The sequence below is a fragment of the Dromaius novaehollandiae genome, chromosome 2 (assembly GCF_036370855.1).
Source record: "Dromaius novaehollandiae isolate bDroNov1 chromosome 2, bDroNov1.hap1, whole genome shotgun sequence".
NCBI classification, from domain to species: Eukaryota; Metazoa; Chordata; class Aves; order Casuariiformes; family Dromaiidae; genus Dromaius; species Dromaius novaehollandiae.
The window spans coordinates 96,100,332-96,116,729 of record NC_088099.1 but is presented as its reverse complement, the minus strand read 5'-3'; the positions used below and the strand labels follow the sequence as shown (position 1 = coordinate 96,116,729).

At 47.6% G+C, this 16,398-nt stretch overlaps 1 protein-coding gene and 1 long non-coding RNA gene across 2 annotated transcripts; one reads left to right on the top strand and one right to left on the bottom strand.

The window, feature by feature from the left end:
* Positions 1 to 1,672: 1,672 nt before the first annotated feature.
* On the bottom strand, positions 1,673 to 8,870 carry LOC112992492 (uncharacterized). Its single transcript, XR_003261541.2, has 4 exons — positions 8,113 to 8,870; positions 5,659 to 5,931; positions 5,158 to 5,236; positions 1,673 to 3,767 (listed from the first exon to the last, which is right to left on the bottom strand). It is a non-coding gene; the product is annotated as an uncharacterized LOC112992492 (long non-coding RNA).
* Positions 8,871 to 11,295: 2,425 nt separating this feature from the next.
* SOX4 (SRY-box transcription factor 4) lies at positions 11,296 to 16,086 on the top strand. Its single transcript, XM_064506966.1, has one exon. It carries the CDS (start codon positions 12,249 to 12,251, stop codon positions 13,548 to 13,550), a length of 1,302 nt encoding a protein of 433 aa, XP_064363036.1. The 5' UTR covers positions 11,296 to 12,248; the 3' UTR covers positions 13,551 to 16,086.
* The last annotated feature ends 312 nt before the right edge of the window (positions 16,087 to 16,398 follow it).

Here is a 16,398-nt window from a genome sequence, read left to right as displayed (position 1 = left end):
AGTGTGAGCCATAAAGCTAAGAACAGAATTCAATCCTTATTTTTTAAGACTACTGTTTAAAGTTCAGTTTATACAGATTGTTCAGTTTGTACAGATTGTGACTGATTATTTGGAAGGATTAATAGAAAATCCACTACATGACTTGATGGATACTAAATAGGCAAAACTGAGCCCTCATCAATAATAGGTCATACTTAAAAAAAGAAAATTACACCTCACAACTAACTCATGTTCTGCTTCAGAATATTAGAAACCCAGAGAGCAAATACACTGTCTTAAAGATCCCAAATCCATAAGGGGAAAAAAATAGATCAAATGAAAACCATTTACAAAAATGGATTTTTAGTCTTCTCATTTTCTTCATCAGTGGCACCAATTAATAACAAAAAGGCCACACACAAAAATTAAATGTAATTTCAACAGCTAGGACAGTTTATAAATCACTTCTGTAGACCCGAAGCAGGATAAAAGGAAATAAATATACTTCATGGTTAGTAACCTATTAACTGACACCAACTGTTGCAGCTGCGAATAAAACAAATGCATGATAAGATTAGATATGTTGATTGCACCTGGCCATCTGTAGATTGCTACTTAACATAAGAATCACATGCTTTATACTAGACACTGTGATAAATGCAGAGTAACTGTTTTTTTTCCTTTAGCAAATAACAGAGGAAATAATAAAGAAAAACTCACATGCAGCTGATTTGTTTTTTCTAGTTTGCACAAAGTTTGCCCTGGTATTTTCCTGCTTTACAAGAGGGAAGGACTAAGCTGAATAAACACGACTATATCTCACCAGTACAGACTGAACAACTCATCTGAATATGTTTGTTTCAGATAAAGAGAGAGACAATAAGCACCTCATAATGAAACTGCCTTCAGGACTGTGAAGCCCTTGCCAGCCTTTCTACAATTTTAAATGAAAATGCAGTAGAAATATAAGTTGACATATCAACAGCTACAGTGGGCACTTTTTTTCCCCCTCAGGTGAATCATTAACAGTTCCAGAGTAACATCCCCCTTTATTTTTAGACTGGAGAAACCACAGAATCAGGCGACTCTTCAAAACCAGAAGCGACATGTAGCCTGCTCCCTGTTCGCACGCTGCCTGGGCTACTTGCGAGCGGGCGCAGGGTTGTCAAAAAACATTGGAGATAGAGGGTCGCCCTGAAGAGCAGCACGGTCCTGCGGCACAGGCCAACACGTGCAAAATTTCCAGCCGCATGCCTCCACAGGGGCTTTCCGCTTACTGGCTTGCAAGGGTTTGTGAGAGGGCAGGGAGCAAATCCCCCCAAAAAGCAGTAGCAGCTACCTCTGCTGAGGTCTCCCTCTTGCAGAGGTGGCATCTTTGTCAAAAGAGCCAGATGAGCCCAGTGAGGGACCCAGCAACAGGTCCGTGGAGGAGGTGACCTCCACCAGAAGGGATGAGCGGGGATGACTGACCACTTTTGCTTGCTCACCACAGCCTAGGTACCCTTGCTGCAGCTGGAAGGAAGGTTTGTTTCCCTTCTTTATTGAGGGAAGTTGTAACTCAGCCCTCCTGCCTGAGTGCCGTATGAGGGATCACCAGAACTAGGCACACCTTCCAAATCTGTAACTTGGCTGCACGATCGCGGCTGGATTTGAACAGTTGAAAAGCAGAATGGTAAATAAGAAACTTTCTGAGTATAGTCATTGGATTTTTTTTTATTTCAACTAAATACTATACAGTACTGTATTAAATAAATTTGGAAAAGTGTTGTACCATCTTGCCGAAAATATAGCTGTGTATTATAATCCATTGTTGTTACAAAATAACAGTAGCATTCAGTTATGCAAGTGTCTCATTTGAGTATTTGCATTTCATATGCAGCCACAGTTTAAATATGTATGCAATGCTACAGTCCTCATTAAATAATGAATTTCACTACTGATGTCAATATATGCTTAATATAGTGCTATTGCCCTATGTTCCAAGACAAGAACAATTACAGGCAAAAAAAAATTGTAAATTTAAACAAATGTCTGAGCTGAACACGCACCATGTCTGGGAGCTAGCTGTATGTCATAAATACTTTCATGGCTATATTTGCTTAGAAATTGGTGAACAATCCAAACAGCAATTAGACATCAGTTCTGCTCCCCTAATTTGCAATAATTTTGGCATTATTTTTTCCGAGAAGCAGCATTAAGACCTTCTCATTCTACCATCCACCTCAGGATATACAGTAGGACACATTTTGAAAAATCAGCTACTGAACATACATATGAAGTGTATAAGTTTACAAAATATATCAGCATATATCTGCATATGAACAGCACAGCTTCTTCCATTTATAGCAGTAAAGATGATATTTTATTTTTGGGATAAGAAAATGGAAAAAAAAACAACAAAAATAGATTACTAGGCAAAGTTTAAACAGTGGATGATTTTTATCTTCATGAGTCAGTGGGCAATATACCCATTCACTTGCTACATGTGATTCTGCAGATGAAATCAATGAACTTCCCATAAGTAAATTTTTGCAAGATTGGACCAAAAGCAAATTATGTGCTGAGTGAATTTTATTTCAATTTCCTTTGTCTGATTAAAAAGAAATTAGTGCAAAAGTTACATTAGAGCAACATGGAGACTGTGAGCAGGCAAGCAGAAAATTCAAGACATGAAAAGTTCTGGGCTGGTGAAGCTATGCAAAGGAGCTGAGCATCCCCTGCTGCCTGCCTTGCTGAGAGCTCCTCCAAAGAGGGGAGCTGTAAGCAGAGGGTCCATAACTGAAAGGTGGGCTGCAAGGTCAGGAATAGGGCAGTACATATCCACACTGCAATTTTGTTCCCAGCTGCTACAGAAATACCTCAGAGAACTGGAACCACCCTGGAGTCAGAGCCAATGAGACAAACAAATCAAGGACTAAAACCATGACACCTGCTATTGCTTCTGGTACCTATGCTAGCTCATCTGCAGCTAGCTCAGGTGTTTCTACATTATGCCACCATCTGCACTGTGGATCTGTGCCATAAAGCAAGTGTCTCCTCTGTCTATTTATATGTGAATTTGACATTTTTTCGTCTTTTAGCTCTATAATCTAAATATTGTTATTTTCCCCAGTGGTCTCACCACTTGTGTTTGCTAATGAAAATCTTTTTTTCCTTATATAAATACATGGAAGGGAATATCATACACAAAATTTTGCCCTACAGTGTTTGTATTACATGCTTGTGCTTGTATTAGTGATATGCTGTAGCACCGCAGAGCTGTTTCCTGACAAAGCCTTACAAACCAAGGATGAGCATGTCTTACACTCCAAGGGTAAGTCAAAAGACGTACAAGATTTAAAAGATACATTTGGTGTTGTATCTCGCTTACTTCCACTTCATGCAAAATGTTTACCCTGGGAACCACACCACTCCCGCAGCAGGCGTGGGCAAGGTGTGAGGAGGTGTTCTGCATCCCTGGCAGATAGCTCACGCTGTACTTCCCCCAACTGTTGGAGCCCACCTGTTGGCATTACTGCCAAAACATGGAGCAGTCACACCCCGTGTCCTGTCCCCTTTCCTCTCTCTTGTCATTCCACATCAGCGTTTGCATAACCATGCAGCAAAGCGAATCAGGAAACAAAAGTTGTTTGCCTGTTTGGTGTCCATTCAGTGATCATTTCCCCAGTGCAGTCTATTACGCAGCTGCACAAATACTGATTTATGCACAGAGGTGAGGGTGGCAGGACAGCAGCAACCAAAGCCGGGCAGGAGAAGTGCAGGTCTCAGCCTCCAGTACGTGTATTCAGCTTTAAGTAAAGAAGCACAGAGAATAAAAGTGTGAGGAAAACCATAAGATCTGCATTTAGAAGACAGCAAGTGCCTCCAAACCCCTACGCCAGGGCACATGTGGGCAGCAGCTGTTTACTGCAGCCCTGAAGTGAAAACAACTGGAGCACGAGTATGTTACAACAACACCCATCCACTGGCACTGCTACCTTCCACCTCTCCTCTTAGCAGTCTTCATAGAGAACAGTTTCCCAGGATGAGCGCGTGAAGAAGTCTCAGTCTCTTGGTGGAAACAGGTGCAACAAAGTCTGAGCAAAGTTGGTCTAAATGCAAACTTTTTGTTTTATCTGGGTGATATTTGGGTTGTAAAGTCATTTCAGAGCATCTTGTTTGGTACCTAATTGCAAACTCCTTCACAGGGCTGGGAAGACTGTCAGCTGAGTGAAGCTGTCCCACAGCCAGGCATTAAAATATTTTTTTTCCCCTTTTGCATGGAAGCAGGATAAGACCAGGCTAACTGAATGTGCATAGTCTTTCCTGAATACAGGAATATTCTCTGATAAAGTAACAAGGTGCGTACTTTAAATTTCAAAGGCAGCCTGGATAAACTAAACTAAACAGTAGTTTAGTAGGTGTAGTAGTTTAAAAGATAATGCAAGTGCTTTGATTATCAGGAGCACAATGCTTTTCACATTTTCCAACTACTATTTTTATAATCCACAATACACTGGCATCCCATTACATAAATCAATAATTTTATAAAGCAGAATCAACTGTTCAGTGTTTTTAATTCATTGCTGATACCTAGTTAAGACACCAGGCTACTTCTATTGGTGAAAGGCCATATACAAATATTGGTGAACTGAAGTTCTAAATTTTGCAGTAATACATGGAAAATGCCTGATATTTGTAATACTAAACAATGTACAGTATTCTAGCTTCCTGATCTTCCATCCAGGTAATTTGTTATTTCCGATAGCAATTAATCAAACTTAAATATAGACTCTATAAAGCAATGCAAATTCAGACATCCTGCCTCACTTAAGCACACCTGCACATTAAGATTAATCATATATACATTTCTTGAATGTGACAGCTAGATCAATATTATACAGAAAGAGTAGGGTAGAACACTACCATTTTTTTCTGATATTCTGTTCAAAAACCCACAATTCTAAGAGAAAAAGCTTTTGCAAATACATTTATTTTTTAAATAAATATTAAAAATATTTAAATAAATATTCATATTTAATATTAAACCAGTCATTCTGCACAAGTAGCAGTGTATTCTGCACAGTAGCATAAGCAAGGTAGATGACAAAAATTATATAATAAATAAACCCTGGCAAGTACAGAATGGTATCATTTAAACAATCCATTCTGAAAAGATACAAAAAAAAATCTACTTACTAATTGTACCGCCACCACCATCATTAAGAGCAATTATATGGAAGGAAACCATGAAGAAAGCCAGACCATTGTATTTGTCCTGAGCACAAAGGGAAAAAATGAAAAGAAAAATGAAAAAGAATACTACTTTTTTCTCTCATTCATTTTAGATTACAATGTATTTTGCCTCTTCCCACCACAACCTGCTGTTGCTCTTTTTAACTGCATCAGAAACACCAAATCTGAATAATTAAGGGAAGAAAAATTTGTTTCACAGAAATTAATCCATTACTTCCGAAGACCATAGGGCTGAATAATGGTGCTTGAATTTCTGATCACGGAAGTAATTTTTTGACAGCAGTTACTGAAAGCTGTATAAAGTAGACATGTCAGAACATGACAGGCTAATCTTAAGACCAATCTTAATGCCATGACATGGCTATTTTTAGTTACAGTTATTTCCACGCTTCAGGAGATACTAAAGTTCAAGATATTTAAAATAATCACAGTTATTAACTATACCATTTTGTTTTGACCAGAAAACAGTGTTTCTTCGGCGACAGAGCACTGGGGGCTCTGGGGAATGCCTCCAGCAAGCTGATGTGGTAACACTGCCTCTGGCTTAGTGGCACTTTTCTTCTTCTGGTGAGTCTAAGGCCAGCTGTATATTCCAAAGCATCTATACCTCTGTCCATCCTGTCTTACAGTACATGGACAACCCAAGCTGTCTGGAGGCTGGTGAAGGAATTTTGTTTGCAAAGGGCTGGATCCGGTGGATCATCATCCATGAATAACCTGAGACATTTACCAGAAAAGAAAATCATCACAACTAAATCTTATGCAATTTTTTTTAATGTAGTTATCTTGAATATACCTTTCAAGAAATGGTCTTGCAAGAAACAGGTTAACAAATACTAAGATGCTTAAATCTTAGAGAAAACTTGTTTTCTATGTGCACAGTGGCTACCGTATGCTTCCTTCCCAGTAATACTAAGTATAGACAATCTTTTGTTTAACGTAAGAAGCAGTTCATGCACTGAATTACATGGCCGCCAACACCCCACTAAATAATCTTAAAAAAAATCAAATTTAATTCAACGGGTAGTGGTTTCGTAGCTCCATCTTATCAATGATGCTTGAGTCTGGGTGACATCATTATATTGTGGAAGTGGGCGGAAATATTACTTCATTCTTGCTACTATGTGGGCTGCTTCTGAACTGTCTTCTTGCAGCTGTTCGCTCGCCTGTTGAGATGACAGGAAAAGATGAGCTGAATGTTAAGAGAATGAGTGTGATGAGCATGTAGGAGAAGACAGGGCAAGGAGAGGGTGCGTAGGGATGAAGAGTGCAAACGCATGGGAGGGAGCAGAAGGGACAGACTAGGGGAGCATGTTCAAAAAGCCCAGCAGCTCAAAGAAGCCCAGCATGTTTTCCCTAATCTCGCTGGAGGGAGAAAGTCACCCTTCTCTCAGCAGGCTGGCAGCAGGCAACGATCAGCTGCTGTTACCCTCTGCTGGCTCTCATCTACCTCTCCATGGCATAGCCTTAATAGCAGCCTCATCTCATGAATATGCAATCTGCTAATATACATGCAGCAGGCCAGTAATTCTTCTTCCACCTTATGGTTATGTTGCTTTTCGCTTTGCAGAAAAAAATCTGCCAAAACAGCTTTAAGAATAAAGTAGAACTTTTCTTCTACAAAGCTATTTTTAAAATATTTGAGACATCTTATATGATTGGAAAGGTGTTGTGATTCTCCCCTCTGTAAATACAATGTCTTCCAAGTTTCTCTCTTTTAACAGAGCTTTTCAAGTCATGTTATTCTTAGAGAACAAGTTTAAACTTAGAAAGTCACCAAAGTGGATAAAGGATAGAAAGTATTACTGTATTTTCTTATTAAAAATCTCTGGAGATGTGTTTCTGCCTTCCCAAACTAAACATTTCTATATAAGTGATTAATATCTGAATTAATATAAATATGTATACATAAATGGCTTCTTAGCTACTTATTGCATTAAATGACCTAGAAACATCTCATCATTCTCATAACGAGCACTGGGTATCTATATGAAAGCTTGTATTTAAGTAAAAAGTAAGTGAATATACATCTTTGAAGCAAACTGTACTGTACCATTTTAGGCCGAAGATTTTCCCTCTTAAGCATAGGTAAATAATGTCTTTTGTAAAATACTTCCCAGTAATAAGAGTTCTTAGGAAAGAAATCAGAGAGAGTCCAAAGTGTTTATGAATCATTTTGAGTAAAGGCACTTCGTGAATTGGAGTGATGCAACTCTGCAGTGGAATTTTCTTCTTGCAGACAGGGTGAGTAAAAAGGGCCCACTTCGATGGCTCAGTGCACATCTCTGATCCTTAAGCACACGCCTCTTTAATCATGAATGTACGCTGTGAGCATGTTATTTTAAAAGGCGAGGGGGGTCACCTCTTAATCATAAGTATCTCACAGACTGTGTTTTCTTTGTATCAAAACAGGCAGGAGCAAGATGGTGGGAAAGGTGTTCTTTAACAAGGTACCTTTGGTCAAAGACTGGTTTCTGTCATTTCTAGCTCATTTACAATTCAAGGAGGCTAAAAACCACAAGGATACATCTATTTAAAATACAGCACAGAATGTTTCAGTTAAATCTATGCTGTGTTGCAGAGGCGAATCGCAGTGGTGGGCGGAAACACACTCAGAAGCAATAAAGGCGTTTTAAGAAAAAAAAAATTTTTCTTCCTAGGCGCCTCACGGCGGGGCTGCAACCTGCCTCCCTCCCTCCGCCCCGCCCCGCGCCGCGCGGGCACCGCCCCCGCTGTGCTGCGCCCGCCCCGTCGGGCCGCGCCGCCGCCGCGCCCTCCGCGGACCGCGGGGCCGCGTCCGCCCCGCTGCGCTGCGCTGCGCTGCATCCAACCCCGCGCCGCGGGCGGTGCGCTGCCGCGGAGCGCCGCCGCCGCGGGAGCAAGCGCCGCGCTACCCACCTGGCGCCTCTGCTGCGGCTCCGCGCCCGCCCAGCGCCGAGCGCGGTTGGGGTTTCTGCGCTGTGCCTCCAAGAGAGGGGGTGCTGGTGCAGCGGCATGGGCGGCGTGGGGGGAGGCTCGGGCTGGCTCGGTCCCGGATCGCTGCTCACAGTCGACAGGGCTGGGGGTGTGGAAGGAGGTCGGCTACAGCCGTTGCGGTTAAATAAGCCTGGCCACTAGTAATCCTCTCCTTAAAAAGGAGGAGAAATCTCCTGCACTGCTAAATCAGAGTGGTCTTAAGACATTTTAACCGATGGAGACTACAGTCTGGTACACACACACACACACAAACACACACACACCCCTTGAATCAATGCCTGTAGTTCTCAGTACTGCAGAAAATGTATCTAGGCTCCTTCTTTCTGAAAATGTCTTGGAAACACTCCTCTTGCTTTATGTGCAAAGCAAACTGTAGATTCCAGTTCTCGGCTATACGTATCATAATTGCATTATTATTAGTGATGGCCTTAATTTCCCATCAGTTTAAGGAGATTCTTGATCAGTTGCCAAGTGCTTAAGCCGCGCACAGGTGAAAGTGCGGGTATTGCCACTCTGAGAGCTCTTTTGTGGAAACCCACTGACTTTCAGTTAGAAACGTACAGCTGGGTGCTGCTGAGCAAAAGCACGGAAAAATAAAATCCCGGGTTTGTCAGCGCCACGTTTTCCCACGTCGAGAAGAAGAGGCTCAGCGCTGCCACCTCGTGTCCCTTTCCTCACCTCCGGACTCAAAAAGCCTGCAGGAAACAGGATGAAGTTTCTATTCTTTTCAGTTGTAAAACGTGGAGAAATCTTGCCAATGCTCTTAAAACTGCTTTACGGATGGAAGCTGAATGCTCACGCTTTACACCTAGGCTTTATATCTGGGGAGCTTTAATGCACTTTCAATCCAGCTTTGGAGGATTAGGGGTGGAAGCAATTAACTTCAGGGAAACAGCCAAGAAATTGTAATAAAATGCTTTTACAGAGTTTCACATCATATTCTTACAATTACTTTATTAAAGTTTTAAGTGGTGCTTTTGTAAATTTTGCAATTTTTCATTTGGGAAATAATATTCCTCTACCCATCCCATGTACACGCTTTTTGAACCAAGATTAAATGACATGACTACTTTCACTAAGTCAAAAATTAGATACATTGAGATAACTTTTATTCATGGTGGTCAAGACCTTGCACACTGTAACACAACTGAATGAAAAATTTTCTCTAAGTGGTGTTTTCTATGTCTCTGTATATTGGTTTATTGGTTTTATTTGTGTATATTGGTTTAGCGTTTATTTGTTCTGCTTTAAGTTGTCTTTAGAAACATGAGAATATTTTACTTGCCTTGCAGTTTAATCAAATTCATATACATACATAAAATATGGTAGCTGGTCATTGACATCCTTTTAGATACCCATGCTAAAAAGCAGAGTGGCACAATTTGTTACTGGCTTCTTTTGGTCACGGCCTTTGAGAATGCTACACATAAATGCCAGTAGCGCAAATAAAACCAGCAGTACTTACAGCTCCAAAACCACACTGATTTCTATAGAAATGGGTGGTATATGAAGTAACAGATTTGACATTGGCATCGGGAGGGGGAAAAGCGTGCTGGAGGATTTAGTAATCACATAGTGTAAAGGGGTGAAATGCCACTCACGACACTGGCCATGCCAGTGAACAGAGAAAGCAGTATTTTATCCAATACTTAGAAAAGCTGAAAGCAGAAACACAGTATACTAATTTTGCAAGCTAAGCAATAGCTTAGGTTGTATCCTTGTAAATGCTCTCAGTAAAGCAGGTTACCTAGTGAGTGAGGTGTTAGGAGTTCAGGGTTTTTCTCAGCACTTCATAACAGTGTAGTAGTTTGAGTCCAGTGCAGGATCTTAATATTCAAAGCCTGTTTTCAAACCAGCTGGAATCCCTGCTAAAGGATCCTGCCATAGATTTTCTTGCAAAAATACATAACTCATTTTTAGGCTGCTCTCAGAGATTTCAGGTGTTCCCAACTGGAACTGGGTTAAAAAGCATTTTTAACTGATGTTTCAACTGGGCCGTGGAAGCAAAATTGTCACAGCTGTTTCACCTAACCATCCTTTTGGTGGTCAGTGACAGAAGCGATATTTATTTGGGGAGCAACACTGCTATATTTTTGACGGCCTTACTACCCCTTTTCACTTGAGTGGTGTTTTTTCTTGTTTTTTGGGGTGGGGTGATGCTGCCTTAAAGAGTGCTTCCCAACCGCTATCACTGCCACGCTGTTTCTTTTTTTTTTTTTTCCCCCACTCAATATTTATCACCGTGGGCGGAAAACGAGGTTAAAAAGCCATCTCCTGCAACTCCCCTCGCGCCGGGTCACCACCAGGGCCGCGGCGGGGGCGGGAGCCGCGGCATCGCGCTGGGCGCTGCCGGCCCGCCCCCCTCCCCGGGGGCGCCGCGGGGCCCCCCCAGCGCGCTCGGCGCAAACTCCGCGGAGCGCCGGTGCAGCTGCGGCGCCGGGCGAGCACGCGTGGAGGAGTGGTTTCCCTCCGGCACTAGTGAGTGCGGGGGAGGGGGAGTGACCTCGGGAATCATTTTCGAGTGATCCGCTGCAATGCAAGTTTTGCAAAATAATGCAAATTTTATATATAAATATAAATATATATATATGTGGCTGCAGTGCAGGCACGGACACACTTTCTTTCCGCGGTGGCAGGTGCCGCCGGTCGCTGCCCCCCATCCCGGTGACCGACTTCCCACCGCCGCCTCGCTTTTTCCGCCGGCCCTTTGGCCGGAACACCCCCCCCCCCCCCGTGCCGGTGCTGACCCCCACGCGGGAGAGCGGAGGGGGGGGGTCCCCTGCCCACCCCCCGGGCGCGCGGAGGCTGCGGCTCCAGCCGGGCGCGCCCCTCCCCCGCGCGCGGGCACCCCCGGGGCAGGGGATTGGGGAGGACTGGGGAGGCCCCGCCCACGAGTGGGCGGGGCTGCCGGGGCGAGGCGGGGCGTGCGGGCGCCCTCCTGGCCCTTTTAAAAAGTTCGCCCCGCCGCTGGGAATGAGGTCAGCGCGGGCGCTTCTCATTGCTTCTTCGCGGCCGCCAATCGGAGGGCGGCGGGCGGCGCTTGGCACGCGGACGCGTTGGATACAGCACCCCATTGGCCGCGGCGCGGGCTGCGAAAGGATAAAGCGGCGCGGGGCGGGCACGGGGTCTGCTCTGAGCTGCAGCCGGAGGAGCCGGGCGCGCGGCGCATCGCCGGGCGTGCGTGCGTGCCTCCGTCCGTCCCTCCGTGCCTCCCTCCCTCCCTCCCTCCGTGCGCGCGTGGGTGCCTGCCGGTGGCGGCGCGGCTCCGCGGGGCGGTGGCGGCTGCGGAAGACGGGGCTCGGCGCCGGGCTTGCCTGGGTGGCCGCTCTTCCAGCCGCGCAGATACACACTTATTAATGCACGAGCGGCTTTTCTTTTGGGGGGGCCTCTTTTTTCTTTTTTTTCTTTTTCTTTTGGGCTTGCTTTTTTCGCTCAGTACCTCGCGACCGCCAAATAATACCTGCACAAACTCCTGGGCGCTGACTCCGCCGCCACCGCGAGTACTGGCGTCAGGGTTTTCGGGACTGCGGGGGGCTCTCCTCCTCCCCCCGCCCCTGCGGCGGCGCACGCTGGCTGTGCCCGGCGCTGAGAGACTTTCCGCGGCGGGCGCGCTGCTTTGCTGAAACGTCGGGGGCGAGCGAAAAGCACTTCTGAACTGGACCGGCTGCTTCGGGGAGGGGGGGAGCCCCGAGGGGGAAGGGAGAGGAGAAAAAAGAAAAGAGCGAGCCGACCCCTCTCCAAAAGAAAGGAAGGAGAGGAGAGAGGGAAAAAAAACAGCTCAAAAGCAAACTCGGACGGGCCGCTCGCGGCGCTGCCTCTGCAGAAACTCCCGCGGAGCGCGGGCGGGCGGCCGCGGCGCCGCCGCCGCGAGGGGGAACGGACCGCGCCGCCGGGGACGAGGCTCCGGTGTGGACGGAGGAGCGGTGCGGGGCGCGGGGGCGCGGCCGCGGGGCGCTGCGCGGCCAGCTGCGCCGCCCCGGTGCCGCGGTGAGAAGTTGCGCGCCCTGCCGCGCGCCGGAGCGGCGCTGAGCCCCGGCGAGCCGCCCGCCGCCGCCGCGATGGTGCAGCAGACCAACACGGCGGAGAACACGGAGGCGCTGCTGGCCGCCGAGACCTCCGACTCCGGGGCCGGCATCGAGCTGGGCATCGCCTCCTCGCCCACGCCGGGCTCTACCGCCTCCACGGGCGGCAAGGCGGACGACCCGAGCTGGTGCAAGACGCCCAGCGGGCACATCAAGCGGCCCATGAACGCCTTCATGGTGTGGTCGCAGATCGAGCGGCGGAAGATCATGGAGCAGTCGCCCGACATGCACAACGCCGAGATCTCCAAGCGCCTGGGCAAGCGCTGGAAGCTGCTCAAGGACAGCGACAAGATCCCCTTCATCCGGGAGGCGGAGCGGCTGCGCCTCAAGCACATGGCGGACTACCCCGACTACAAGTACCGGCCCAGGAAGAAGGTGAAGTCGGGCAACAGCTCCGCCAAGCCCGGCGACAAGGCGGACAAGGCCGGCGGGGGCGGCGCCGGCAGCGGCGGCGCCGGCGGCCCCGCGGCCCCCTCCAAGCCCGCCCCGAAGAAGGGCGGCGGCGGCGCCGGCGGCCCCAAGCCCTCCCCCGCGGGCGCGGGCGGCGGCGGCAAGCCCCACGGCAAGGCGGCGGGCGGCAAGGCCGCCCCCTTCCCCGGCGAGCCGCCGGCCGCCCTGCTGCCCCCCGACCACCACGGGCTCTACAAGCCCCGCGGGGCGGCGGGCGGCGCGACCGCGCCGTCGGGCCCCGGCAAGGCGCTGGCCGAGAAGAAGCTGAAGCGCGTGTACATCTTCGGCAGCGGACAGGCGGCCGCCGCCTCGGCCTCCCCCGGCGGCGCCGTGCCGGGCAGCCCCACGCTGAGCAGCTCGGCGGAGGCCGGCGACCCGCTGAGCCTCTACGAGGAGGGGGCCGGCGCGGGCTGCCGGCCCGACGGGGACTGCAGCGGCGCCGCCTGCCCCTCGCCGCCTGGCTCCGACTCGCCCTCGGACCACCGCAGCTACACCAGCCTGCGGGCCGCCTCGCCGGCCCCCTCGACGGCGCATTCCTCCTCCGCGTCCTCCCACTCCTCCTCCTCCTCCTCCTCCTCCTCCGGCTCCTCTTCGTCGGACGACGAGTTTGAAGACGACCTCTTGGACCTGAACCCCAGCCCCGGCTTTGAAAGCATGTCCCTGGGCAGCTTCAGCTCCTCGGTGCTGGACCGGGACCTGGATTTTAACTTCGAGCCCGGCTCGGGCTCGCACTTTGAGTTCCCGGACTACTGCACGCCGGAGGTAAGTGAGATGATCTCGGGGGACTGGCTGGAGTCCAGCATTTCCAACCTGGTCTTCACCTACTGAGGCCAGCGCCGGGCAGAGCTCGAGGAGGCACAGACGCGTTGCTGGGAGGACTCGCCCACCCCGCCGGGGCTTTTTTGTTCCTCTTTCTGGGAAGGGGCCGCACGGTGAGACTGCTTCCTGCGCTTTGGGAGAGCGGCGGCGGCGAGGGATCGCCCTCTCCGAGCAGGATAAACACGAGTCCCCTTCCTCCGGCTGAAGACAGACCCGCACACACCCCCTTCCGAGAGACGAACCCGATGTGGTTGCTTTTTCAGAGACTGGCGGGAGTGAAACGCTCTCTTTTCTTTCTTTTTTTTTCTTCTTATTTTCTTCTTTTCCTGAAAAGAGAGACAGAGAAGGGGGGGACACACAGGCCTCCGTGTTCTTTGTTATTGCCCACTTAACACGAAAGAGGAGGGGGAGTGATGCGTTGTGCTGAGCGTACTGGATATCTTGAGTGTTTTACCCTTTCCTGGGAAAGAGAGATCAGAACTGCTTTAAAAAGGAGGAAAAAAGAAAAAAAACCACACCACCCAAGCCTTTGCAAGGTTCACGTTTCGGGGGAGAAATCCTGCCGCGGTTTCGCCCTGCAGGGAGAGGAGGCGAAGATAATGGGAGGAGGAGAGGGCGGATGGAGCTAGGAGCTGAACTGAGATCCTAGTTGAGCGGAGAAGAGCCAGACTTAAACCTGAGAGCTGTCTTGGAAATGCGATGGGGGGGAAGATAATAATAAACTGAAATGGATTTGCACGTACAGATGAGGTGGCGGCACCGCTTTTCTCAGTCACCTGATGTTATATGTAGAGAGAAAAATAAAACCGAACTTCAAGAACACTGAAAACTTCTTTTGAAACAGAGACAGAAGCAGAACAGTTTCTGTAGCGATGTGGTACAGGGGGAACGGAGGGCGATGGCTTTTGCAAAAAACGAAAAGACAAAAAAAAGTAGCTTTTTTCTTCTTACTCAGAATCGTGATGGTGTTGGATTATTTCACTGGTGGGGTTTAATATAGCATGTTATCCTGTCTATCTTTTTAAGATTTCTGTAAGACTGTTGAACAGTTTTAAAAAAATAGTGTTAGGATAATATAAAAGCAGATAGATGGCGCTATGTTTGATTCCTACAAAAATTATCACCAGCTTTTTTTCATTCTTAACTCTTTAAAGGATTCAAACGCAACTCAAATCTGTGCTGGACTTTAAAAAAAATTCAGGACCAAATTTTTTCTCAGAGTATGTATGTGTTTGTTCCTTATAGCTGTAAATGAAAAGACTTTTTTCTCACCGATGCTCCATCCTCGTATTGGTTTCTTTTTTCCTTGTAAATGTAATCGGATGCCATTTTATAAGTGGACGTATTTATACTGGCCAAACATTTTTGACTTGTATTTCTTTGTCCTTTTTTGGTAGTTCTCGTCGTTACCCGCACCATTTTTATGTCTCCTTCACTGAAGGGCTAGAGTTTTAACTTTTAATTTTTTATATTTAAATGTAGACTTTTGACACTTTTAAAAACAAAAAGAGAAGAGAGATGAAAACGTTTGATTATTTTCTCAGTGTATTTTTGTAAAAAATATATAAAGGGGGTGTAAATCGGTGTAAATCGCTGTTTGGATTTCCTGATTATAACAACAGGGCCGCTGGTTAGTATCTCACACACGTGTGCGCGCACACGCACTCTCACACACTCACACACAAATCAGCCCCTATTTTGTCCATGTTTACACTCCAATCTGCAGGCATCTTAAAGTGACAGCATCCCTCAGCCGCTGCCAGTGCCCGCTGTGACGCCGCACTCGTTGCTGGGGATGGGGGACGGTCAGGGGAGAGGAGGGGGAAGGGAAAGGCTGAAGCGTATATACACTGTATGCTACCGTTTTGGGGAGGACCGTATCCCGAAATGAAGTAAAGCAACTGGTGCATTTACATAGAAGGGATCCTGTACCGTTAACTTGTAAACCACATCTTTTGCACTTTTTTTATAAGCAAAAACGTGCCGTTTAAACCACTGGATCTATCTAAATGCCGGTTTGAGTTCGCGACACTATGTACTGCGTTTTTCATTCTTGTATTTGACTATTTAATCCTTTCTACTTGTCGCTAAATATAATTGTTTTAGTCTCTTATGGCATGATGATAGCATATGTATTCAGGTTTATAGCTGTTGTGTTTAAGATGAAGAAAGTGAAAACATCTTTGTACATTTAAGTCTGTATTATAATAAGCAAAAAGAAGATTGTGTGTTTATGTATGTTAATATAACATGACAGGCACTAGGACGTCTGCCTAATGAGGTGGTTCCGTTAAGGGTTTAACTTTTTTTTGTTGTTGTTGTTATTTTTTGGTCATCCATCCTGTGCAATATGCTGTGTAGAATTTTTTTTTTTCCTAACGATCACCCCACAACGCAACGTTGGGAAAGAAGAAAAAAAAATCATGCCAGCTAACCATGTTTCAAGTTCACTGCCTGTCAGATTGTTGATATACATTCTGTAAATAACCTCTTTTTTTTTTTTCTTCGGGAAGGAAATAAAATCAGCTGGAACTGAACCCTAAAACTTGACTGCTCTCGCCTTTATTGCCGCCAGGCTCCCTCCGCGCGGGCGCTCCCGCACGGCCGCGCTCCCCCGCGCAGCGCCGCAGCGGGGCCGCGCCACCCCCCCGTCGGGCGGGCGGCTGCGCTCCTCGGCCGCCGTGCTCGGGAAAGTTTCTCCTTCGGAAAAGCCCTTTTTGGGGGAGGGGGGGCGGTGTCTGCGCGCCGCGGGTGCGGAGCGACCCCCGGCTCCTGGGGTTTGGGCTGTAAAGTGCCGGCGGCGCCGGGGAGAGTGCAGGAAGCGGCGATGTTGTGCAAGTCTGCGAGGAGACGGGAG